The 27,051-nt window shown below is 40.0% G+C and overlaps 2 protein-coding genes across 2 annotated transcripts in view; one reads left to right on the top strand and one right to left on the bottom strand.

Moving 5' to 3' along the window:
• Nucleotides 1-2,382, top strand: part of prg4a (proteoglycan 4a) — a 6,942-nt gene extending 4,560 nt beyond the window's left edge. The window contains exons 8-14 of the mRNA XM_084120411.1: nt 210-509; nt 787-873; nt 963-1,102; nt 1,193-1,349; nt 1,435-1,542; nt 1,948-2,076; nt 2,241-2,382. Coding sequence (XP_083976537.1) covers nt 210-509; nt 787-873; nt 963-1,102; nt 1,193-1,349; nt 1,435-1,542; nt 1,948-2,076; nt 2,241-2,347 — 1,028 coding nt within the window. The 3' untranslated portion in view covers nt 2,348-2,382. The remainder of the gene's footprint in view (nt 1-209; nt 510-786; nt 874-962; nt 1,103-1,192; nt 1,350-1,434; nt 1,543-1,947; nt 2,077-2,240) is intronic.
• On the bottom strand, nt 2,380-26,950 carry LOC311087146 (nucleoprotein TPR-like). Its single transcript, XM_084120410.1, has 51 exons — nt 26,747-26,950; nt 26,177-26,281; nt 26,021-26,076; nt 25,825-25,921; nt 24,962-25,065; nt 24,674-24,838; nt 24,491-24,583; nt 24,320-24,400; nt 24,146-24,233; nt 23,668-23,808; nt 23,447-23,541; nt 23,135-23,332; nt 22,937-23,044; nt 22,597-22,817; nt 22,275-22,435; nt 22,060-22,187; nt 21,638-21,786; nt 20,285-20,447; nt 20,053-20,187; nt 19,830-19,970; nt 19,526-19,694; nt 19,271-19,443; nt 18,909-19,061; nt 18,694-18,810; nt 18,388-18,591; nt 16,517-16,707; nt 16,256-16,403; nt 15,838-15,975; nt 15,208-15,339; nt 14,937-15,067; nt 14,625-14,835; nt 14,395-14,541; nt 13,387-13,576; nt 11,774-11,970; nt 11,538-11,611; nt 11,255-11,445; nt 10,922-11,170; nt 10,433-10,581; nt 8,428-8,508; nt 8,132-8,332; nt 7,927-8,061; nt 7,670-7,760; nt 6,456-6,643; nt 6,260-6,331; nt 6,079-6,170; nt 5,882-5,991; nt 4,269-4,367; nt 4,009-4,168; nt 3,817-3,926; nt 2,910-3,005; nt 2,380-2,659 (listed from the first exon to the last, which is right to left on the bottom strand). The coding sequence occupies exons 1-51, from the start codon at nt 26,895-26,897 to the stop codon at nt 2,601-2,603; spliced, it is 7,038 nt and encodes a 2,345-aa protein (XP_083976536.1). The 5' UTR covers nt 26,898-26,950; the 3' UTR covers nt 2,380-2,600.
• Between the last annotated feature and the right edge of the window lie 101 nt (nt 26,951-27,051).

Below are 27,051 nucleotides of genomic sequence, written 5' to 3'. Positions count from 1 at the left end.
GGCACATCGAAATATGATAATGTAATTAATCGTGTATGTAACTAATGTATGTAATGTTACATTTGTTTGTTTAAAAAAAAAAAAACATTGTTATCCCACGGTGTGTGTGTGTTGGGGTGGGGGGGGTTCTGACCCTCCCTTAGACCCTGAGTCCTTAGCCCTGATTTGATAATCAAAATATTAACCAAACTACATTTATGCCTTCACAGGTATTGGTTACAACCCGTCCGGGTTCCCTCTACCAGAATCCGGTCCTGCTCCTGCAGCTGGGCCACTACAGGCATTGGTACCTTCCTCTGAGCCACTACAGGCATTGGTACCTTCCTCTGGGCCACTACAGGCAATGGGACCTTCCTTTGGGAATCCCCTATCCATCCCTGTGCAGGTCTCCCTCTCTGTCAGCGGTCAAGGTGACGGGCCGTCCAGCGGTCCTGGCTCTGGTTCAGGTCGACCCAGCACTCCTGCAGACATCGCCCAGGTCATGGCAACCAACAGCCCTGCAGGAGCTGGTATGTAAAACTTATGAATTTGTTCATGTTCCTGAAATCAACACTGATATATGAAAATATTTAAAATGAGTTGTATTCGGTATAAAAAAATAAAAAATTCATTCCAGAAGAATAATTGTCCCCTTGAATGATGGGGGTAAAAAATGGGTATTTTACCTTTACTAGGGCATAATTTAACTTATACTGTCAATCTTTCATGGTATATACTGGTTAATCAGTTAATTAAAATAAATTAAATCTGAACATATTTGAACCATTATTCTGTTTTTTTTTTAAGATGCAAACTCAGACCCTGATCTCTGCAGTGGCCTTGCCATCAATGGAATGGTAACTCTCTTCAACGGCACCGTCATAGTTTTCAGAGGTAAAACTATACTACTGTATATATTTCGTTGCATATTGTTCCGTTTTTTTTCTAAAGACACTAATTAAGAAAAGTGCTTTCCTTCTCAGGTCACTTCTTCTGGCAGCTGAACCCCAAGACCAAAAGGGCCGGTCCTGCTCGTAGAATCACTGAAGAACTGGGCATCCCGTCTCCCATCGACACGGCCTTCACACGCTGCAACTGCCAGGGCAAGACCTACATCATTAAGGTACTGAAGAACATGCAAAATGTTGCAAACCAACTGTGTTTGCAACCCCTAAAAAAAAAAACACAGAGTTGTACATTTTCCTTCACTAAGGGTGACAACTACTGGAGTTTTGAGAATGGTGTTAAAGAGCCTGGATATCCCAGATCGGTGTCTCAGGACTTTGGTGGGCTCACCGGGGAGATCACTGCTGCTTTGCCAATCCCAGCCACCAGAAAGAAGCCTGAGTCTGTGTACTTCTTCAGGAAAGGTGCTCTCGGCCTTCCATGTTTGATAAGCATCATTAGAAATAACTAAAATGATAATATGAATAATAATTTGCATTTTCTAATCAGGAGGCACAATTCAGAAATTCTCTTATCCCCCTGGAAGTGGACCAACTTGCAGTGGAAAGAGATCCAAAAATTCAGTCTACGCCAAGATCCGCCGTGCCAGACAAGCAGGTACTAAATGAACAAAGTACTAAATGCTAAACTGAGGTACTTGTCTTAACCAGTGCATTGAAAATAATAGCAACAGAACAGTGTTATTTATATGCTACTATAGTACTTATTTTGAATTTAACTTTTTTTACTAAGCCATTTTATGTTCCCTTTGTAATTTGTATTTTTTTTTAAGTTTTATTTTTTCAGTTTTAGAAATTTGAGTACTTCAGCTTAAACTTGTTTTATTTCAGTTAATAACAGAGATAACATTTCTAATTTTATTTTTATTTTCTAAAATTTTATTTCAGATTTATTTCAATGAATGAAAATGATTTTTAACACTATTAGTTTTAGTTAATGACGACAGCACTGCAAATGAATAAATACAACCTCAAAAGTCATTTAATACGTCTCATTTGACAGAGATCCAGTTGTCGGGAGAGATCAACATCAAACTCAAAATGAAGGGCTTCCCGACCCCTGTGACATCAGCCATGTCCATGCCCAACCCCAAGAAGTCCGAGGGTTTCGATTACTTTGTTTTCTCATGGCGTAAGTAACAATATTTTATCTTGCAACAGATAAAAAGTATTACTTGTGTGTTTAAAAGTTGAAATTTTGTGAAGATTAAAATAAATTTCAGTCACATCTCAGTTTCTTTGAATCGGTACATTAAATCAGAATTAATGTAATAACACAATCTCTGTCATTTACAGCTAAAGTCTTCAATGTCAAGATTAGCGGAGAGCTGCCTGCTTTGGCAGCCCCTGTCAGCCATTCCTCTCAGCAGAATGACATCAGCAAGTGGCTCAACTGTGCCTGAAAGACCCGCACTAAACAAACACCACCAGCAGCTGCATGACGAGAAAGATTCTCCATTTATTAGCAAAACCTTTGAACATAGCGTCAGGATGATTACTCACAAAATATAAAACAACAAATCGAACCAACATTGAAAAGAAACATTAACCAAAGTAAAAAAAAGCAGTAGGCTGATTGCGGGGGCTTTGAAGAGAGTCGTTCATGGGCGTGTGATCAGTGTTTCTGCTGGGCAGACGCTGTGAAGGCAGGTGAATTTAGAAGGGAGTGCCTCTGTTGAGTCCTCGACCCCGGCCTCCACGAGGAAAATCAATACCTACAGGATAACATTGAGATACCAAATCAAATCTCACTCTTAACAAATTTTTAGTAGATTGAGATCATTTTTTACAGAACAAACATCCAATTTAATACAAACTGATGATTAATGTCCTGACAAATAAAAAGCTTCTGTATACATTTCAATTAACCTTTGCTTCAATAAAATAAAAGCTTTAAAAAGCAAGTCTGTGTGGTGTTACTGTACAGTACGTGAGAGAGTGTGAGTAATGATGATGAGTGAGTACCTCTCCTGATGAGCTGGTTCCTGCGGGGCAGCTGGTGCTGAGGAAGGAGTCGGCTTGCAGGCTTGGCCTGACCAGTGCTGCTGCTAGTGCTGGTATCTAAAGACAACGACAAGCGGGGTGTAGTTGGTTTCATATAGTTTCACATTTTCAAGAAAAGTTTAAACAATATCTCGAATGACAAAAAACGTCATGTTTTTGTCAACTATTGTAAAGTAAAACATTTTGATTACACCTTAAATACATGTGCAAACACATCAAGATTTTTTTTAAAAAGCATTTTTTGTACGAATAATTCATATTCGCATAATTCATAAATACCATGATTTAGTTAGAAGTTGAAGTTTTATTGCTATTATTTTTATTCTTATAGCCTTGTGTGATATAATGATCTTGATAAAAACAATGCTTTGCTTAGCAAGTACAACTAATTTTACTAAACAATGTTTTCTTCTAAACTAAATTTCATTCTTTACTCAGACTTTTTCTTCATTATTTCAGAAATTAAATACATTGGTTACACTTTATTTTAAGGTGTTACAGTGTCATACATTTCAGCACTACATGTACTTACTATAAGGTTAAGATTGGGGCTTGGTTTAGGGTTAGTTGCTTGTAATTATGAAAAATTTTTAAGTAATTACTTTAGCAACTACATGTAACGTAATAAGTGTTACTGCAATGTAACCGGTCCTACTGACGCACTCAGAGAGGGATCTGAACCGTGGTCTCCGGTACGGGAGGCAGTGCTCTAACATGACCGCAGCCTCTAGCGTCAGTCGCTTAAACGCCTCTTGATATCAGGGGAGGGAGGTTTACATGCACAGCTCTTACTGGCCTACGACAGTTACATTACCAATAGATTTTTTTTTTTAAATGAACAAAGCATCAAGCATGAAATGGTGTGTACCTGCGGAGCTGGATGTGGGCTCTTGACTAGTGGAGGGCATGCTGGCATCGTCGTGCGGCTGAGTGGACTCCATCTCCGACTGGCCCTCTAGACACGCCTCACTACTCGCCCTATACACAGATAGCACAATTACTACAACTCCACTGAAAAAACTGAAAGAGAGGTGAACTAATAAACTGAGTGAGCGCCCACCCTTCACTCTCAGCCTCGGCCACAAAGACATCATCTCCATCATCTCCCGGGACAGCTTCGCCTGGGGCGGTCAGACTGGCGGTGGACGTGCTCACCATGGGAACCGACTGAGAGGCCGTCTCTGACACATCAGAGGGGTGACTCTCAGTGAAAACAGTCACTGTCCAGACAGATGAAAGTGGGAGGAGAACAGTTAGGTTTGACTAACAGTCATATATATTGGCCAAATGAACATAACCTGACTTCCACCAGCCGCTCACCTGGAGCAGCCACTTGTAGAGGGGTGGTGGGGACACTCCTGCCTCCAGATTCTTCATCGTGAGTGGGCAGGAAGAGAGGACTTTCATACATGCCTAACCCTGCCGAAGACAGAAAGCCTCTTACTTTTATGTGACTCACATTACAGGAAGAATGCAGGGTCTTACGCTGCATTCACATCAATTATAGTACTTACCAGGATGATCACAATTACTTGTAGTAAAAAAAATTATAATAATTTAAAATTGGAAAATGAATTTTATAAAAGATCTGACTTGTTCCATTTGACATGTAAAATCCTAAGCAAACTGAATGTTTTGCTGTCATTAAAGCAAAACATTACTTATTTAGCATTATAAGAATTGTGGCAACACTTTACTGTAAGGTTCCGTTTGTTAACTAGACATGCATATTGGTCACCAGTTGATATTTAAAGGGTTAGTTCACCCCAAAAATTTTATTCTGACATTAATTAATATATGTATAATATTTAAATATGATATTTTACAGCATTTATTGATCATGGTTAAAAAAAAGTTTCTAATTATACTGTTCATAATTAGCACATGCTAGTTTACAATGCATTAAAAATTGCGTATAACCAGAGGACGAAGAACACAAATTGAGTACTTTAAAGTACAGGTACCCTCATAAAATATTACTCAAGTAAATGTATTAAGTACTCCTTTTTATTTTTACACGAGTAAAATTACAAAAGCACTTGATTTTTAAAGTAGTCAAGTATGAAATGTAAAAAGTACTAATCAAGATTTAATAATTTTATATCAAGCATGTTATATAATCCTACAGCTAAAATACCTGGGGGTGGAGAGGTTGCTGGGTCTGACATTATGAATTATTATGAATTGTAGCCAGCACTAATCAGTAAGAAAGAGGAGTGCATTTACTTAATATGTATTGATCTGAGAGTAAGAATTTTTTTTTATTATTATTACCTTGCCATACACCATCAAAACATTAAATATATTCATTTAGGTTACTGATACTTCATGTGTGCAAACAAGTGAAAAACACAAAATATAACTAAACGTGTGTTGACAAACAACATAAAATGTTATGCATTTTGCCCAATGTGACTTCTGTTTTTAAGAATGTAAGTTATAATAATAATAAATGTTTCTTAAGCACTGAATCAGCATATTAGAATGATTTCTGATGGATCATGTGACACTGACGAATGGAGTAATGATGCTGAAATTCAGCTTTGCCACCACAGGAATAAATTACATATTAAAATATATTAAAATAGAAAACATTTTAAACTGTAATATTTCACAATATTATTGTTTTTACTGTATTTTTGATCAAATAATGCAGCCTTGGTGAGCATAAGAGAATTTTCTAAAATATATATTTTTTTAAAAACGTAGACCCCAAACTATTGAACGATAGCGTATTCATAAATAAAAAAATATTATAATAATAAATATTGTAAAAAAATATATAGTTCAGAGTTTCCATAGAACTAATGTTAGAGCCAAAATGACATGAACGGACCTAAAACAGAATCTCCGGGTTGTCATCTTGTAATGGAGGTAATTTCGATTTTGTTCACAAGGTGAAAGCATCATTACTGTGTCATGCTGGTTCTCACCTCCATGTGTGGCCAGATGGCTCAAGTCAGAATGAGAGGAGCTGGCCTGAGGCATCATGTCCTCAGGAGGGCCGAAACGGAAGCGAGGAACTCCAGCCACCTGAGGAGAACTGAGATGGAGAGACGCATCATTAACAGAGGTGTTCAATGATGTGTCTCTTCTTGCTATAAAAGAGTGAAAAGCTTCTGTGACTCACTGAATGGCCTCTGCAAAGCCATCTGTGCGGTGTGGCACCACAAGGGTGGGAGTGCTGGGAACCATTCTGTCATCATCATCAAAGAAGTGTTGCTGTAGGAACCAAAATACTGATGTAAGAAACTCTGAAGCCCTAAAGACGCGGGATGTTTACATTGGTATTGCGCACAAAGTTCACTCACCATGCTTCCGATTCCAGGAGTGAGCTGGGGTGCACGACTCATTGAGGGCCGCCTGCTCTGTCCTGGCTGCCTCTGTGGAAAAGAATGGTAGAGTCATCAAAATTATTTAATAAAGAAATGGAGTATGGGAATTATGTAGTGACAAAAAAACCAAATCAAAACTCTTTTGCTTGAGGGCATGGTTTGTCGTCCGTACCAGCATGATGGGGGGTCCAAGCTCAGGGATGGGGTGGATGTTGAGACGTGGGGGTGGGGTGTGATGCGGTCTCCGGGGGGATTGGGGCAAGCGTAGGCCCAGGGAGGAGGTAGTGGTGCTGGGGACTGGCTGGTGCTCTCTCACAGGCTCAGCAGGGAAGGCCTCCAAGGTGCTGACACTAGCTTCACCTGTGAACACAGAGAGAGTTAATTACTATTGCTAGATCGGGGCCATATAGGGCCATATTCTACCCTTTCATAATCTAGTCGTCATTGCATAACCTTTTTTCTATGATGGTGATCAAAGAAACCTGGAAATAAAATGCATCACAGCACAACTGATTTCAACAGTGATAATAGGAAATGTTTCTTGAGCAGCAAATCAGGAATAAATTACATATTAAAATAGCTGAAAACAGCTACTGTTTTTACTGTAATTTTGATTTTTTTTTTTAAAATTGAAGAAAAAAAAAGGCCACCTTGGCGAGCATAAAGCCCGGGACACACCAAGCTGAGGGTCAGCTGTCGGGCAGTTTTTGTGCGTCGGCCGACTAAGCACCGCCGGCTGAAATTGGTCCTCATCGGCTTTTTTTGGTGAGAGAGAGTACTCTGATTGGCTGTTCAGCTTAGTGAACGAGTCAGTGCACGAGAATAATAGCAAAACGTTAAAACATTAAAGATAGAAGGCTGTTCTAATGTTACATCATCTTAGCGAGTCAAAACGTTAAAGATAGAAGGCTGTTCTAATGTTACATCATCTTACGTGAGTGTTCCTTGGCGAATATTTTAATATCAACATGAGCGGAGTGGAATGAAGAAAGTGTTTAGCAGGATTGATATTCAAAACGGTAAGCACGCACTGCTTTGTTTACGGTTTGTGCATCTGTAGCATGCAGCGTTTCCCTTTTTGAATACATTTTTGAATAATTTGAATATATCTGCAGAAATAGACAGTTGTCTCATTTACACACAGACCGCGCATTCTAGCTGACAGTCGGCTGTGGTTCTCACGGTGGGTTCAGGTGCAGCTTTTTTCCCCCCGACACGAGGCGACAACACAGTCGGCTTTCATCAGCGCTAGTTCTTTGGTGACGGTTTGGTGTGTCCCTTCCTTAAGAGACATTTCAAAAACAATCTCCACAAACTTTTGAATGGTAGTGTAGGTACAGAAGTGTTAGCGACTCTAAGGTGAATGTGTCATGTGCGTTTTTGTACCACTGCTCTGAGAGTCCGCTTGCTTCTGGATTGACTCAGGTGCTTCTTGACTCTCTTCATTGTCAATGCCTGGATCATCTGCTCCATCACCCTGCAAACACACCGAAAATGACATCAAAACAACCATAACATGTTAAACAGTCAAACTCACTAGAAGAATAAAACAATTTCAAGTACTGTAGTTAGGATCATCTACTAGCAAACAACAGTAAAGCAACTTAATCGTTGTCGATAAGTGTTATAAAAGTAGGCGTCACCTCTGCCTCATTCCCCTCATAGGCTTCATTGGCATCTGCACTCCCACTGCCTTCATTACTCTCCTCAGCTGGTTCTGCCATCCCTCCATCACCATCTTCATCATCTTCATCTTCAGCATCATCATCATCTTCATACTGCAGAAAGAAGAAAGGTTAATACATGTTGCTAATTACAGTTTCAGCTTCTCTGTGAAACACCACTGACCTGTCCAGGCTCCTCCTGCTCCTCCTCTTCCTCCTCCTCAGTGCCACTATCTGTCTCTATGATGATGACGTCATGCTTATACTCCTCGGAGTCGTGTCCGCTGATCTGAGTCTCGGATGGTTGGGACTCACTCACTTGATCCATTGGGACAGACTGAGACAAAGATTCTTCATCTCCCTCTCCTAAGACAGGATATGCTTCCTGTGAGCGATGAACAGACAAGATTAGTGCACTGGTTGTTCATTGCTGGGATGAATAGTTAGTTATGCTGTTATTAAGGGATAAATGGCTGGTACCTCACTGGCATCAGAAGGCTGCTGGACTTCTCCTGAAGCTTCACCCATAGCATCATTACTCTCCTCAGTACCTGAAGCATCCTGCAAAAAGGGCATTGTGGGATGGTGTATAAATCTAAAGAGTCAATTTTCAATGGCCAAATCAGTATAACTACGCAAGTGTTTCCTGCACCGCAAATGGAGCATCTACAACAAAGTAATAGATTTTACATGAGCTGTGAGTTTGCAAAGACTGGTAATTATAATATAAACAGACAAAACATCTTTCTACAGACACATACAGTGTGACCAGTGTATCGGATTCAAAAATGAATGAGTAGATTATTCCTTTTTCCTCCTAATGCATTCTCAATCTGACAACACCTTTTTCATCCCTGGTTCAGTTTTGACCCGGTGTAGTGTAATCTTCTAATAACTCATAACTTAAAAGGTGCTCCAAGCGATGTCCCGCATTTTTTAGGCCAAAACATTTGTTGTCACATACAGCTAGGGCTGAACGATTAATCGCACTTTACATGTAATCGCACTTAAATCGAGATCGCTTATCGCGATTTTAAAATCGCAAAGGCTGCGATTATTTTTTATGCGCAGCTTGTCATTGATGTACGGCTCTGTAACCGCTGCTCCATCTGAAAGCACTGCGAGTTTGAGTCACTTATAACATGTATTTGAAAAAACAACATGCGTCAAACATCTTTCCAAAACATGAGAAGCATTTATGATCCTCTTGTCCAACAACAGACAACATTTAATAACATGCATTAACTCCAAACTCACTTCATAACGACAGTTGAGCATCCTTCTGTGAGATGATGTGGCTTCTTACACAGAATAAGGCAGTCGTGTACTTATAAGTCATGTTTAATCAAAGCGTATCAATCTTCTGTTTATTCAGCTACAGCGATAGGGATTTCCTGGAATGATGCGCATTATTGTACTTCTGCGGCGGGGCATATTTATCGTGTTTGCATGAGAGCGCCCTCTGGCGTTCAAATGGGGCAGTATTTACTATCAATCAGCCGCACTCCACTGACAAGCTGCGCATAAAATAAATCGCAGCCTTTGCCAAATCGCGTGCGGTTTTATTGCGATTAATCATTCAGCCCTACATACAGCAAACATCTCCTCACTATCCGCTAGCTGCCTGTCCCCTGAACACACTGTAAAAAAAACGCAGTCTCTGTAGACAGCCCAGTCCACAAACGGCAACAAAAACAAACTGGCCCAGCCTGGACCACAAAACATAACAAACAGTGTTCCAGCCAATAACTGATAAGAATGATTTGGGGGTGGGGGTGGGGGTTTAGTGCGCATGCACATAAAGGGGGGTGTTATGTGGGGAGTGGAGGAGAGAGAAGCATGAAGAGGGAAGTTAGCTAGAGGAGAGATGTCCTAGACAACGACTAAAGTTCAAATGTTATACTCTTGAGAATTTTGATATGGCCGACACACGACCAAAGAGACGACGTTCCGATGAACACATAACAAAGAATAGGGAAAAAGGAACGCACAAAGTCCCGAATTTACATCGAAAAAGCATTCAAAAGGTGGCGAGAACTCCGCCGGCAGAAGGGCCTCCAATCCGACATTCAGGTGGCTCTGTTTTTGCTGGACAGGAGGGTAAATCCAGTTTTTCTAAATGGTTCATGACTGTTTCAGGAAGCACGGAAAGGAGTGGGAGGGGACGGGATGAGGAGGAGGGAGGGTCGAGCTAGCCTCTTTGTTTGACAATACTTTGAACGTCAACAAGAAGTGATGTCATCGCTTAGAGCACCTTTAAACTACAAAAAGGCTCCATAACATCATGTGCAAAGCCTCAGTTGATACTCAGGTCAAAATCAGCCCATAACACAATAAGTGTGGCAATGTAAAAAAAATGTAAATGATTATACCCATTTCCAAAGTATTGTTTCCCTACTAAAAACTATGGATTTCTTTTTAAAAATGATGTACTCTTTTCCGGGATTCTTGATAAACAACAAGCATCAAGGTATACACTGCTCACCTCCAGGCCCACTCTTCTTATGATGCGGAGCTTCTTAGTGATGGGTGGGTGGGTGGGGTCATCCTGTGTGGAGTCGCTCACCTCGGTGGAGCTCTCCTGCTCTTCCTCTCGCACTCGTTTGGGCACAGATGAGCCTGCTGTCGCTGACACTGACAGAAGAATGGTACGTCAATAAGAAACCTCATATTAATAAAGAGGAGGTAAGGGGTTTCTAGGGGTCAGTGGAAAAGTTCTGAGAAAGATGTAAAAGATGTAAAATAACAATAAAATGTTAATATTTACCAAATCTGATTCATAATAGCACACTTACCATTTTGGCTTTTATCATTTGGTTACTAGTTAACCTTATTTCTGACCAAGGCCAAAAACCAATGTTGCTTCAATATTTTTTTTATTTGTAATAACATGCACAGATAAATCATGTAGAGTAAGATTGGGAACTTGTATGAATAGATGTACATAGACTTTAAATATCATGGTTCTTTGTACCTGTACCAAAGACAGCAGTGGAAGTGGACGGCCTCTCCATCTGTGAGCTATGTACTGCCTCCATAATGGTCGTTGCTGGTTCCTGACTGGCCTGCTGCTGAGTGGGCTGGACGAAAGCTGTGGCTTGACTCTGCTGCAGGCTGAGGATTGGCTGTGTGGTCTGTATGTTAGGACTGGTGGAGCGCACTGAGCCACTGGTGCTGCCATAGACAGTCACATGCTCTAGTGGACCCTCTATGGATGGCATAGCTGATGGGACAAAACAATGACAATTTACCACTTATGCACTAAAATAAATCATAAGATTTCATGAGGCCTGACCTCCAGCCATACCTTCCTGCGTTTCGACCTGTGTGGTGGGCATGACTGTGGCTGTGGGCGTGGTTGCAGGAGCGGGTGTTACCATTGGGCGGATGCTTGCCCTAGGGGTGGACTTGCTCCCTGCAATTGGTGAAGGCTTGCTGGGGGTGGCAGCGACTGGTGTAGGCTTGATGTTAGCAGTGGGCGGCTCAGATGTACTGGCACTGTTAATAGATTAAATATGAAAAGACAATATTGAACACTGCTGGAATAAAAGATTTGTCCTCTTGAATTTCAGCTCTAAATGGAGAATTACCTTCCTCTGTCAGCAGCAGGTGTGGGTTTGAGAGTGATCTGTCGAGCATCTGATGACCTCTGTGCCTCCTGAACCTGGAAAAGTTCACAAGTACTTTGATCAATAAAGGACAAACACTTAAATATTTACCTAAATCCTTTAAAGCCCAGGATGTCTCTAGCCAGAATGAAATGGAATACTACATATATCTGTCAGAGTAAATATGGGCAGTGAGTACAGAGTTTGTGGTACTGTACCTTGCTCTGGCCAGGCTCCTGAGCTTCATCTCTCTGTTCTCCGTGTCTCTCCTGTTGCTCACGGAGTTCCCTCAGCTCTCTTTCCTGTCGGCTCAACCGGCCTTCATACTGTGACTTGAGCGCACTCATCCTCACATCCAGCTCCTCTCTCTGCTGCTTCAGCTCCTCGTTCTCTTTCGCCAGCTGCTCCTTTGCACCTGAACACACACCCACACATTTAGATTTTAAATAGAGACTTTTATTGTACTTAAAACTGTGCTTGTAAAAACCAAGGGGTCTTTATCTTGTGCAAACGTTTTGGGTCTGAACTATTTTGTTATGTTTTTGAAAGGTCTCTAATGCACACTAAAGTTGCACATTATCCTTCAGGAAACATTTCAATATAATGATTTGGTGCTCAAGTAACAATTCTTATTAACAATATGTGTTGAAAGCAGTTGTGCTGCTAAATATTTTTGTGAAACCCATGAATTTGAAGTTTTTCAAGATTCTCTGATAAATAGAAAGTAAAAAAAAAACAGCATTTATTTCAAGTAGAAACTTAAACGTCCCGTTCTTCGTGATCCCATGTTTCAAACTTTAGTTAGTGTGTAATGTTGTTGTTAGAGTATAAATAATATCTGTAAAATTATAAAGCTCAAAGTTCAATGCCAAGCGAGATATTTTATTTAACAGAAGTCGCCTACATCGAACGGCCCGTTTGGACTACATCCCTCTACTTCCTTCTTTAATGACGTCACTAGAACCGTTTTTTGACTAACCTCCGCCCACAGGAATGCTCCCTCAACTCTACCGAAATTCATTTATGTACTTGCACACTTCTTATAACTTACTGTGTTTACTCAGCTCTTACGGTGATTTTCTGAAGTAAAACTGACGCTTCATCTTTTGTGTGATGTACAATAAACTTTATTAAACTCATCAGTATATGTTTGATCATCATTCAGACAGCAGACTTGTAGGCTATTAATAAATAATGGATACATACAAACAGATGACAAATACGTTATAATAACCGTAATTAAACTACTAAACTATACCTGTTTCATCTCTATACAGCACTCTGACTCTGTAGGCATTATTGTCCGACTCGAAATGAACCAAAAAATGACAATTTAAACATGCTGTAAAAAATTATCTGTTGGGTATTTTGAGCTGAAACTTCACATACACACTCTGGGGACATCAGAGACTTATTTTACATCTTGTGAAAAGGGGCATAATACGGGACCTTTAATATAAATAAATAAATAAAATAAATAAATAATCTTACTGACACCAAACTTTTGAATGGCAGTGTGCCATCCAAAACACGATGTTGAAGTAGGATATATCAAAAGGCCAACAGCCTTTAGTTTATTAAAGTAGATTTTTTTTTATTATTATTATTATTGTGTAATTGTTGATTTAATTCCCCCCTTTTCCCCAAAAAAAGCATTATTTCAATTCAAACGCCACATACTGCTAAAGAAATTGATCTTTAAATGCCAAAAATGTATTTGGATCTTTGTCTTGTAAATAATGGTCATCATTTGCTAGATGGACTAAACTGCTTTGGACACTAGGAATATCTGCAGGAATAATGTTCTTGGTATGTGTTCTGGTTTACTAACTGTTAAGCTGGTTGATCTTCTGCTTGGCTCCCATGAAAGCTTTCTTGGTCTTCTCCTCTTTATCAGCGATCTGCTGTCGTAGCTGCTCCTCCAAGTTACCCTTCTCCTGTAGCTCTGCTTTTATACGGTTGAGCTCTGGCTGCACCTGTGCCAGCTGCTCCTGCAGGCTCTTCAGCTCTGCTTCACGCTCCTGCACCCAAACATCACCACATATATGTTTTGAATAAGCTGCTGGCAGACTCGTTGGGTTACGCACGTCATAAGCAACAATGAAGGAGGATGCTAGAACGCCTTCTTATTCAAACTCTTTCCACAAAGGCCACTAAAGTCCAACAATAACACTCCATCAAACTAACTTCACACTTCATCTCAAAAGTTAATGAACAAACACTTCATTACTGTTTCACTTCCTTGAATAAACGCTTTATTACCATTATATAACATGAGCCAAACCAGAGAAGCCCACAATGGCAGTGTTTGTGATTGTATACGGTGTACTTTTAAAGCACCGGACATCCCAGAGAACTGAGGGATTATACTATGTGGGTCTGTAAAAGTAATCAGGAAGCTTTAATTGTTTGATTTGTACTTTGGAGGGTTTCAATAAAGATTTTAATCTAATGCAGACAAAAAAGGTTAGTTCACCCAAAAATTAAACACTTAATTTAGGCTGTTATTCACTTATAAACACTGATCAATACAAATACAAAGAACACATCAAAAATGGTAAACAGAAGCTCAAATATGCTTGCTTGAGATATGAGAATCAATGAGGTTTGCTCTTGAGGTAAAGTATGGTTGAGTTTCCATTTACCAGATGTAGATTTGTGCGCTCTGTGCATTAATGTTTATATGTGCATAAAATTCGAAATTAATTTTCCTAAATTAAATGTCTCTTCAGAAGACATGGACTAAACCGCTCGATTTGTGTGGATTACTACTACAATGTCTTTACAAACTTTTTTAGATACAATTGTCAGAACAGCAAACTAAGGTTTAAATGAGTACCTTCTGTATGCTGTCCAGTTGAGTTTCCAGCTCTGAGGATCTGTTCTGTGCCTGACTCAATGAGCTCTTCAGGTTCTGAATCTCCTGGACAGAGGCCTGACGGTCTTCCTGCTCCTGTGCTGGTTTAGAAGCAGCCTCTGCCACCATCTGTGAGAGAGATGTGACAAACTCAGATTCTCAGACTTCTCAGACAAAAAAATTCAAAATGATAACCAGCTGTTCTGGTATACCTTATCATGCTGATCTTTGAGCTCTTCATACTGGGTTTTGTAGCGACGACCTATCTTCTTGACCTGTGTGATGGTTTTGAGTTTCTCCTGGATGTCCAGTGTCTTTGCCTCCAGCTCCTTCTTCAGATTATCCCTTTCAGTGGTGACCTTCCCAAGGCTATCCTGCAGGTTCTGCACCTGGCTCTGAGCTGTAGTAATTGAAGCTTGGCTCCTGTTTGGTAGGTAGAGAAAGAAACTGCTCGGTTAAAACAAACACAAAAACAAAACTCCCAATTTAAAAAGTTATGATTTAATCGATTTGCACAAACTGACCTGGCCACCTCATTCTTGAGTTTCCCCGTCTCCTCTGTGAGCTGCTGGATGCGTTTGAGATTGGCCTCTCTCTCAGAATTCAGCTTCTTACTTTCCTCCTGATCGCTGTCCTTCTGCTGACTCAGCAGTTGCTGCATGACCAATAAAAATCACAGAGTTAGATACTGAGAACCACACTACTAAGTTACTAGTCTAACATACTAGTATTTAATATTCTACGCGTTTCATTCAATGTACAGAAGTTCATGCATAAGGAGTGAGATCCAGAGACCTGTGTGCGGGCCTTCAAGCGCTTGACATCGTCCTCCAGGAGTTTCTTCTCAGCCTGTAACATGCCACTCTTCTCACTCAGCTCAGCATTGGAGTCCAGCAGGGGCTTGATGTCTGCTTCCAGCTTACGAATCTACAAAATGACATACAATCAAAATCTGATTATCAATGTTTAAGCAAATATACACAGACTGACCTGTACTTGCACATCAATACTACTATATTAAAACCTATAGTTAAGCTAATCTGACTTCACTATTACTAATGGAGGAGTGATGTTTTGTGAATCATTTATTTGTTTTATGACAGCTATAGGACCCTAAACATTTTAGACTTAAACCACCTAATTTAAAGACTTTTTAAGTTATCCCACGGGCCCCTAGTGGGCCCCAGCCCACTGGTTCAGAACCAGTGTTCTACAAGTTGTGCATTGTAGTGATCTGTTGTAAAGTCTCTAAATTACCTATAACCAACTACCTTGTTTCTTGAAATTCCATTATTTCTAATTATCTATAAAGACAGTGCCTGTGAGGGAGATCGACTCTTGATCTCTGATGATCACTTTAGCTAATAAATAAGACAGGAAATGGTCTTAATGAGTGAGGTACACAGTGTGCTCTTAAAGTCTTGCCTTGGCCTTAGTCTGCTGTAGTTCATGCTCCAGTCTGTTCTTCTCATTCTTCAGCATCTTGTTGGTCTCGGTCAGAGCACTCATACTATCCATCCGCTTCATCATGTCTTCCTGCTGCGTCAAGGTCTTTGTTGTCACCTGTAGATCGAGATGTTAACTGACTGCAGTGCATGTTTGTTTGTTTTTCAAAATCAGATCAAGTTAGGTGAAGTGTTAACTTTCTTTAATGTTAAATGTTTTCTCTTTTGCCAACTAAACATTTAATAAGTTTTTAAAAAATATTAAAATTAAATATTAAAATATAACAAATAACAATGGACAAACAGATCCCATTTAGACACTCATGCCATTGGTTAAGCCAACCAATAGCAGATGGAGAGAACATTTAGGAAAACTGTTTGAAAACACTTTTTAGAACCTGTAGCTTCTCTCTCTCTGCATTCAGACTGTCCTGTAGTTCCTTCAGCTCTCCCTCCAGGTACTCCATGCGCTGTTTATAGCGCAGGGTCTCCACCGCCGCCACTTCCAACCGGGTCTCAGTAATCTCCTTCTCCCGCCGTACAAACCTATTGGGAATGAGGCACCACATCATTACTATCCCTTTCTTGTATAGTACTGCAAGGCATTCTGACAGCATGTCATGACCCTTCAAAATCGTCATGTTGCCAAGAGGTTTTACCTGAGAATGTCCAGGATCTGCTCATGAGACTTGCCCTCCTCATTCAAAGAGATGTTCAGACTGCTCTCTTTAGCGCTCTGCTGCTGTGTACAGGCGGTTATCTTGCTGCTCAGGTTCTCCATCTGCTCGTGGAGCATGGTGTTCTGCTTCTGCAGCTCCTCAGCTCTCTTCTGCTCTTTAGAAAGTTCTTCCTGAGGAGAAAAATATAGATGAAGTCAACCAAGTAAAAGCTCTACAAAGGATAGTGTTATTGAGACAGTCCACCCAAATAATTTAAATTCTACCATCATTTACTCAAGTGTTTCCAAACCTGTATGACTTACTTTCTTCTGTGTAACAGAAAAGAATATATTTTGAAGAATGTTGATAACTAAACAGTTTCGGTTCCCATTGACTTCTATAGAATGGATGGACAAATAATACAATGGAAATCAATAGGAACTGAAACTGTTTGGTTATCAACATTCTTCAAAATATAGCCTATTCTTTTGTGTTCAGCAGAAAAAAGAAATGCATACAGGTTTAGAATGACACGAGGGGGAGTAAATTATGACAGTTTTCTTTTTTGGATTGACTATCACTAAATATATGACCAATAATTCACTTCAGTGGTTTACGAAAGATTGTAATGACTATTAATGCACATAAAGTCAAAGCTAAATATAGCTGCAAGCAGCAATTAAAGGGCCAAGCACACATATGGCATGACGAGTTATGCAAGCATATCTGGGAGCATCAGACCAACTGAAGCAATGAGTAAAGTACAGACATTTTTATTCAAAACTGCTTAAAAAAAAAGAAGAAAAAAATTTTCACTGGTAATATGATTTAATTGCTTATCACTTTTGACCAATAAGTGGCACTCTTACCAAACTGATGTGTGGTCAGTGTGAGGTGACAATTACACATACAATGTTGTGTCAATATACCAAAGCCTTGCAGAGATACAGCCTCAGAGTCAGCTTGGCACAATGCCAATCATTTCTTTGATGCATTATTCAAAAACAGTTTAGTCAATCAAAAAGCTTTTAACAATGGTTTGATGATGACCTAAATCAATTTTAGTGAAAATCAGACCAACGGTCTAGGAGTTTGAAAATAAGTTTTTCAAAGAAATTCAAAATGGCAGACAGCAGTTCTGACTCAAGGAATCTATCAAGACCACTTTCATTAAATTAGGCAAAAATGAGTGAAAAGCTATTAGCATCTTTTTAAAATTTTATTATAAATTTTGACCAAAGTGGCACTGTTCCGAAACCTACAGTATCTTCAGGGCATGGTCGAGATAACACATTCTGAGTTCCGTAAGGATACACTAATGCGTTCATAAAACATAGCATTTTAAGTTAAAATGGCTAATGCCCAAAAAGGAAGCTATGGAACAATTGGGTATTATTCGATACTGCACTGAATTTGATATGATTTTTTGGCAAACTGTTCAGAAGTTGAGCAAAAAGAGTAGGTGTTAACTAGTAGGTGGACCTGTGTAAAAATGCTGCAAGTAGCCTCAGGTCATGCATGTGATGACATCTACTAAGATTCGAATTTGGACAGTTGGTGGCGCTAGAGGGATTGAGTTAGAGACTCCAAATTTGTTGTGGTTGATATTGAGACTGTCCTCTATATGTGTACCAAATTTCATAGCTTTCCCAAAAGCAGTTCTATAGGCTGCCATAGACTTGAGAGCGGAAGGAGGAAGAATAATAACACTTCTTATTAACAGATACAACAGGTGCCTACGCACCATCAGTGCTCGGCCCCTAAATATAGTATTTCATTTATGATGGCCTGTGAGGCTCTCTCTAACATTTCGCATTAGCTGGTTCCTTTTTTTGAACATACTTCTGCCTTTGCCAACCACAAGATCTCACCTTCAGTCTCTTCTCTTGCTGTTCCCAGCCTGCCCGACCCTGATGCAGTTCAGATGCAGCTTTCTGAGCCTTCTCCTCTAGCTGCTTCAGGTTCTGCACTGACAACTGCCCCTGTTTCTTGGCAGCCTGTAGGGCTTCCACATCCGCAGCATGCAGCATGAGCTCTCGCTCGTATTTATTCTGAGCCTCTGCAGCCAGCTTAGCCTTGGGCCAGAAATAAGACACAGGTGAGTAAACATCCAAGAAAATCAGTGGGTAGCTGTGTAAAGAAACAATTCTGATTTGTTCCAGGAGTGTCACACCTACCTGAAGTTTGCTGTCCTGCGTGGCTCTCTGCTCCTGGGCCACCGCTGCCACAGCTCTCTGCAGGGCATCCTGCAGCTCCGTCTGCATTTCTGTCACGGTCCTCTTCAGTTCCTTCACCTGTTGTGCAGCCAAAAGAAGGGCTTTCAATCTTTATAACTTTACTATACAGAACAACTACAACAAACATTGACATGCCATCCGTGTGCGTTCCTTACCCGTTCTTCAACGCCATCTACAGCTTTCATCTTCTCCTCCTGGAGCTCCAGCTTTTCCTTCTCTGCTTCTAGCAGCCGGGCTTCCAGCTGCTGGTTCAACTCCCGTGCCGTCTTCAGCTGGCTGTCAATGGATGTTCGTGCCTGCTCAGCCAACTAGAAGTAAAACATAGAACAAATTTTAGTACTGTGGCTACTTGGGACTTACGTTAAAATGGGGCAGTCGTGGCCTAATGGTCAGAGAGTCACTACTCCTAATGTGTGTGAACTTGGATTGATTAAAAGTAGAAGACAAATTCTGAGTATGGGTTACCATACTTGGCCTTTACTCAAAATCAAATGAAAAGGTTAAAGCAGATTATCACCTGCTTCTCTTTGTTTACAGACTCCTCCAAGCTGAGCACCATGGATCTGTACTGCTCTACATTGGTGGTGGTGTTCTTCAAACGCTCCTTCAGGTCAGAGTTCTGTTCTTCAGCCTGCTGTAGACGTGCTTGGAGCTCATCTACCTCCTGCTGAGGAACGCCAGGAGCTGAAACTGCACATAACAGGAACAATATTGTCTTTTATAGCACTGGAAATTATGACACTCACAACTCCATCCTCTAATTTCTGTTTACCTTTGGGTAATGTCCTGACAGGCTGTTTAGGTGCTGTGCCAAGGTTCTCGCTGTTCAGTTGCTGTCTCATGGAGGTGACCTGCTGTTCAGCAGTTCTTAGCAGCTCTTTAGTTTTCTGATGTAGTGCTGTTTGTGCCTCCAACTGCTTCTTAACCTCCAGCAGCTGAGCCTAGCCAACAGAATTCAGACATAATTTCCCACAAGTCTTGGAGGTGTAGACAGGTCCACTTGTGGGGTTGTATAGGTTTGATAAACATTGTGAATCTTCACTAATAAAAAAAAGGGAGTGAATTTACGAGCTTACATCTTGGTTTCGTTCTAGTGAGTGTCTCTGTTCCACCTCCTGTTCCAGTTTCTTCTTTAACTGGATAATCTCTTTCTCCAGGCGCTGGGTCTGGTTGTTGTAGCGCTGCTTGGTCTCAGTCTCAGAGCGCTCCATAAAAAGCTGTGATATGAGGAAATTAAGAATAAGGCCAAAGAAAAGAGTGCTTTGACAAAGTTGGTTTGGATATGTAGACAAGTTGTACCTGAATGGATTTGAGATTGGTGAGCAGGAGATTCTGGCCCCGCTGTTCAGTCAGGACGGACTCTTTCTCCTGGGAAAGTCTGTTCTCCACCTGCCTCAGAATGTCTCGTTCCTTACGGATATTCTCAACACGCAACTGGTAAAATAAAATTTTAAAAAGTCGACAAAAATATAAAACTGAATATTGAATATTAGTTTGCTGGTGGTCCATAAAGTATTTATCTTTCCCTCACCTCAGCCATGGTTAGTTTCTCATTGGCCTCCCTCAGATCTTGAGTCATTGTGTGAATAATCTGCTCATGTCTCTGATGAGTGGCATTCATCTTTTGATTCTTCTCCCGCAGGGCTTCAATCTCTCGTTGAAAGCCATTCACATTCTCCTGAAGCATCTCATACCTGATATGGACGAATTCATATTTTAAGAATTCAATGCTTTTCAAATCATGAGTTGGAATTTGAATTAAACTATTCAAAAATGTTCACTTGGTCAATTAAATTTGTATTTTTATACACTACTACGAAAAGTCCACCAAATTTTGAGATAATTTAATAAAAAATAATATTTGTTGAAATCAAAATTCAGGATAAATTACAAACCTCCATTGCATTATGGGAAATTAAATATTATTCCACAAAGTAAATTAATAAAATATAATGATATTATACATATTAAAAAATTCCTATATGACATTCTTCTTAATCAGTAGCGACTCACGTAAATTTAGGTAGGGCAGATTCTGGGTCTCAGCACTAGTTTAGGATAAACAGTTTGTAAGCTCTATATTCTAATCGCTGAACACATGCCGAACACTTTTGGCAGAGGTCTAAAGTCCTTGCATTATTCAGCCTGAAAGTGGCACTCTAATGTTGATTGACAGGCTCTAAATACACACGGCAGAGGCATAGAATGTTATCTCAGAATTGCCCTAATGTAGTATTTTTTGCCTGCGAATGTTTTTAGAATGTTGCAAGTTGTAGAGGAATTCCAGTGAGAAAACTGTAACATGAAAATAAGCAGGGCAGTCTCAAATCTGCCCCAACAGCTCTAAATTGGAGCACGCTGCAGTTCCATTTTTTACCACAGATTTACATTGGAAAACTGTGGGACACTGTAGAACTGGGGAGGGCTCAGACTCTCTGTCCCGCTTAGTATCATTGTACATACATGCCTCCTGATGAATCCACGCGCTAAATTTTATTATATCCTGCTCACTTTCGACTTTAAATAGTATAGAAAATATGAAAAATATTTGTTGCATAATGCTGAACAAATTTACGATTTATTTATGATTCAGTTTATATAGAGGTCTTTCTAGTGGACGAATATTTTGGTGGGGCACTGCACCACCTGCCTATACAAACGAGCCGTGGCTTATCTCAATTATAATATTCTGGGGGCAAAATTTGCATATGTTGTGTATGTGAAATGTTGATTGTAAATGAATAAAGATAAAAGACACATGCAACAAACTGTTAACATGTAGCTATGGCTGGACTGCTCAAGTTAAAGTGAGGTAATAACATTAAAATCCAACTTAAATTCAGATTCCACGCAAAATGAGATTTTTCAGACAAGTTGTGCTCACCGTTTAAAGGCGAACTCAAGCTGAGAGGAAAGTTTAGCCTTTTGTGAGAGCAGGTCAGACACTTGAACACGAAGCCTCTCAGTCTGTTCATTCAGAAGCTTGTCGTTTTCTGCCTTCTCTTTTTTATATGTTGTGAAGGCATCATTAAGCTGAGGGGTGAAAACGTGCAGTTTAATGGTTAATATTAAATGTCCAAATGAGATTTGTACAACAAAGTCATTTTATAAGAAACAGTTCACCAAAAAATGAAAATTGTTCAAATTTACTAAATTTTATGTCATTTCAAACCTGCAACACAAAAAGAACAGTCTAGCAGAATGTATATGCTGCTCTTTTCCTTCAACAAAAGCATACAGGTTTGGAAGAAACTGGAAGAATTATCTCTTTAAAGTAGAGAAATAAGGCAAGTCAATCTGTCTAACCTGTTTAAGTGCTGCTTTAGCCTGAGTTGCCTGGACAGATTCTGAAGCTGCAGACCTCAGAGGTGTAGATCTGGTGGACATGGGTCCTGACCTGCTGGGAGTGGTGGACTGAGATCCAGCCTCTGAACCTGAACACAACCACAGGACTTAATTTAACATTTCATCAAATGCCAATACAAAGGAGAGGCCTTTTGGTCTAAGGGGTAAATTTTCACCCTGTGGTGGGAGCTCGACTCCGGCTGTCTGCAACAGTATACGATACATGTCTCTTTGTCGGATGGCAGAGTCAGCCAGCTGCTTCTGGTGGTTTTGCTGATCTTTGATCTGCTCCAGTTCCTTCTGAACCTTCTCCAGACTCTGTTCCATCTCGGTTTGTCTGAAAGAGCAGATACAGATTTTCTTTTACTGATCTTCATAGTGCTACTGAAGAATAGCAGGGCAATGTACATATAAGTTCTGGTAGATCTTCTCTAAGATGAAATATGTGTATTTATTACTGTGGTCTATATGCCACTCCCAAGATCACAAGGTCAGTACCTGGCAGTCTTAGCTTGGTTCTGGTCCCTCTCTCTCTGCTCCTCCAGGTCCCTGATCTGGGCCAGAAGGTTCTGGTTCTGCTGCTGAAGCTCTTGGACGCTTCGGAAGGCCACCTGCCGTGAGCCCTGGACCTCAGAGCTGCTGCTCACAGCTGAGCTTAAGTCCTCACGCACCACCTGATTACCACGTGCCTCCTCCACCTCCACCAGCAGCACACTTACCTGAATCATGAAAAAAAAAAAAATTTTTTTAGAAAAGTATTTAGATTTTGATCAGACTTACTGTTGTCTGAGCCTGAAACAAGGTGTTTCATCTCAATGTTTCATCTCAACAGGCTTACCTGTTCAGACATGTCTGCTAACTGTCTCTTTGATCTCTGATTATCTCTCTCTAGCCCTAAAGCTCTCTTATTCGCTTCATCTGTCACCTTCTGCAGCCGATGGACCTCCTGATTTACAAGAGAAAAGACAAAGATTAGCATCTTCTGACTGACCATCATGTTTATTTCTCTTTTGCCAACATTCATATTTGTGCAAACCTTCATAGCTAGCTCCAGTTTGGCACAGAGGCTAGACATGGACTTCTGCATGTTCTCATATTCCTCTCTCTGGCGTTTCAGGATAGGAGCTTTGTTCTCCACCTCCAGAACTATCTCATCTAGAACCTTGTTCACACGCTTGCTCTCCAGTTTCTCCAGGTGCAGCTGGTCTTGTGCCTCCACAAAGGCATTATACAGCTGAGAGCAAATACCGACAATTTACTTAGAACGATAAACATAATATATTGCTGAAATCAATCATGCTAATGGGCCAAAAAAATTATGAATTATTTTGTGATCAACATTTTATACCTCCATTAGCTTCATGCCCGGCTTAACAATCTTGGCCACTGCGGCTGCAGTTGGCGAGAGGTTTGTCAGCTCTTCTTCTGTGAGAGCTGGAACACCTTTTTGAAGTATACAAATTCAGACTGAAATCTTGCACAATTACATGATTCAAGAATCTGAAAAGATTATTCAGCCTAAAATAAAAACTGACACAAACTCAGGCAGGTTTTTTGTCTGTGCATTACCTCTTCTCTTAAAGTCAGCAAGGCGTGTGTTCGAGTGCTCCAGCTCTTTCTCCAGATTCCTGACCTTCTCATGTAGATCAGACTCTGCCTTCTCCCTCACAGCCTGCAGCTCTGACAGCTTCTTCTCTGTACCTTTATTGGCTGTTGATAAAAGAGGCATTTAAATTTGGCACATTAAAAACATTCACAGTGAGGCAATGAGAGAAAATGTGTAAACACACCCAAAACAAGACAGAGACAATAGATATGTTCAGAAAAGCATTTTGATACTGTTGATATTACTACTATATCTGCAGTATTTGCATACTGTGCATGCAATACCAGGATGGCCTTCTACATTTCCCAAAAAGTGCAGTATACAATAGAACACACTGTGTGTACAACTATATCCCACAATGTATCCCACAATGTGCTCAACCTTCCTTTTTCAGTGTAATGAATGAATCAGAAAAAAATAATTTTAAGGAACGGTTCAAACCTTCCATCGTCTCCTTCAACAGTTTATTGAGCTCTTCAACAGCTCTGTTCAATTCAGCATTCTTGGCTTCAGAGTCTACTGATGCATTCTGTGAACAAACAAAAGGATTCAGATTTGAATCATACCACACATTAATGTTGGACGCTGCACAACAAATATCAACATTTTACTGACCTTGTACAAATTACAGAGTTTAAGGTTAGCATTCAGCTCATTGCGGTACTTTTCCTCCATGGAGGCCCGTTGTTCTTTAGCCTAATAAATAAGACAAACAACGCAACTTGATTAAATTTCTCTTCTATGTCAAGTGGTAGAGCAAACAAGAATAAGAAGGGGATAGTGAACCTCTTTGAGTTTGTTCATCAGATTCTCAGTACTCTTCTGCATGTTGTCGTTGTTTTTCTTGAACATGTTCACTTGGTCCTGAAGTCTGGTCACCTGATTATGACATATATGATTGATGCAGACAGGTGATCTAATAAGAATGCAGCCCAATATTTAAATACACGTCTCAAAAATTCCTCACACCTCTTCCTTCTTGGTCTCTAAAGAGCACCTGAGCTCCAGGACCTCTTTGCCCTTGTCTCTGGATACAGTGTACAGCTCGTCTGTCTTACTCTTCAGCTCTGAATTCAGCCATGTGTTCTGGTTCTGGAGAAGCTCCTTTTCTTGCTCCATTCGCTTCTCACGATGCTGATGAGAAAGAAACACAGTAAACCATTTAAATAATCAAATACAAATATGTAATCAATGGTCAGATGTATTTATTACTCATATTAGAGACCAAATAACAGCTAAATGAGAGTCACTGGTTACCTGAATGGAAACTTCAGATGACTGAAGTTCATCTAGTTTAAGCTGGAGCTCCATCTTAATTGTGCTGGTCTCTGCGAGTTTGTCATTGAGACGTTTGAGATCTTCTGTATATTGACCATAAGAAACATGTTAGCAATTACAAACGTCAAAAGTACTGGTACATTGGTTAAAAAAAAAAAAAAAAAAACTCAACTGCACAAAACAATGGATATGTTCAGAGAAGAATACTACTACAATACATGCAGTGTATAGTATGCATACTGTGCACAGATTTCTGTTTGAAATACAAGTGTGCAGTACACAATAGAACACAATAAGCGCTATTATATCACACAATGCAATGTGCTCAGTCTTCCTTTTCCAGTGTGATGAATGAATCAGAAATATTATCTGATGAAATTAACAACTACTTGACAATTGTTTTGACATGTTTGAATAATGTGAAGCTGCTTTGATACAATCTGTATTGTGAAAAGCGTTATATAAATAAACTTGACAAAAAAAAAAAAGGACATTTGCAAAAACAATTATTTGATTGATTAAATAAAACTATGCATGCGGGCAATTACCTTACTGATTAATTTATTTCTGATTGACAGTTTAGTTGAACAACAAAGAAATACTTAACTGCTACATTCCATTCTGTTTAAATTTGTTAATATAATTAAGTTTTATAAAGAACTCTGAACAACAGTATATTCATTTTTGCAACAGTATCAAAATTGGTATGAAGAATTTCCACATTTCTGTACAGCAATAATGCTATGTGCAAATAAAAAGCCCTCAGTTGTGAAAACAATCTTGACATAAAACTCCAATGTCAACGACAACCTTGATCACTGATGTAAAAAACAGTGCCATACCACTGAGGTTTTCCACTTCTTGAGATCTCTTCTCAAGCAACCGTGAGAGCTCTCGGTTTTCTGCCTCAATTTCATACTTGGCTCTTGGTGGTGTACTCTGAAATGCAAAAACATTGGGATGTTTACATCATCTTTAACTGCTCAAAATATTAAGGCCCATTACGAAGCATGTCAGGTGAGAAACTCAAATAGTTACCTCTTGCGTTGTTCCCTGCTCTTCCTCTATATCTTTCAACTTCTTAAGTTCATCGGCTTTTTAGAAAAAAAAGGAAGCACAAGCACACCCATGTTATACAGCAGCTCTGCGTCAATCCAATCCAAATATAAAAATAGAATAAAGCATAGTACTTACTGAGACGGACATTCTCCTCCTTAATACTATGATACTCTTTACTTTGGGACAAGAACTGCTCCTGACTCTCAGCTAGCTTCTTCTCAAGATTAAAGTATTGTTGCTCTGTTGATTAAAAACAAACATCTGTAACATGTTTCACTGAGACAATTGACACCAACAGCTCTTTTGACACTTCATTTATTATTAAGACTGCTGGTTTAGGAATAAAAATCAAACGAGAAGTGAATTAGACTAATTATGCTTTATAGATTTACAAGAATGGCTGAGCATATAAAGCCTTTCTCTTAACATAATTTCACACATATTCTTTAAATGGAAAAGACAAACATTTTCTTTGGTCTGTCACTACATCTCAGTGTTAACTACTTAACTATTTATACCAAACACTTTTAAGTAGACTCAACTTGGTAGGTAATTCATGCAGAAGATACAAGCCTCTCCAGAATAATTACCCAAACAACTTGTTCTTCAATCTGCATAAACGCGTTTATGATGCCTAAACATGCAGTACACTACTTTATAAGACACTCAGCTGTTGAATCTGGCCCGCCTGCTACCGTTACTCACCGCAGTCTGCTTTATACCGCTCGTACTGAGATTTCAGTGAGTCTATTTCCGTCTGCTGCTCTGACAGAACCTTCTCGAGCTTGTTCTGAATGGCTTTCGGTAGTTTGTTTATCTCACTTCTCTCCAGCGTTTGCTGAAGAAGTGCCGCCATCTCTCCGGCTCACTGCAAGAGTTAGCATTAGCTACTGCCCCTACGTCATATGTGAGCGATACAAACTCAAGTCGCAAAGCAGCACGGACCTACGAGCCTATTGTCCAATCAGGTCGCTTGAAATGAGTTGCGTGTGATTGATGCGACGACGCTA

The sequence above is a fragment of the Abramis brama genome (genome assembly GCF_963993115.1).
Source record: "Abramis brama genome assembly, chromosome: 7".
Classification (NCBI taxonomy): domain Eukaryota; kingdom Metazoa; phylum Chordata; class Actinopteri; order Cypriniformes; family Leuciscidae; genus Abramis; species Abramis brama.
Note: the sequence above shows the minus strand (reverse complement) of the source record. Positions and strands in the feature narration are given on the sequence as shown.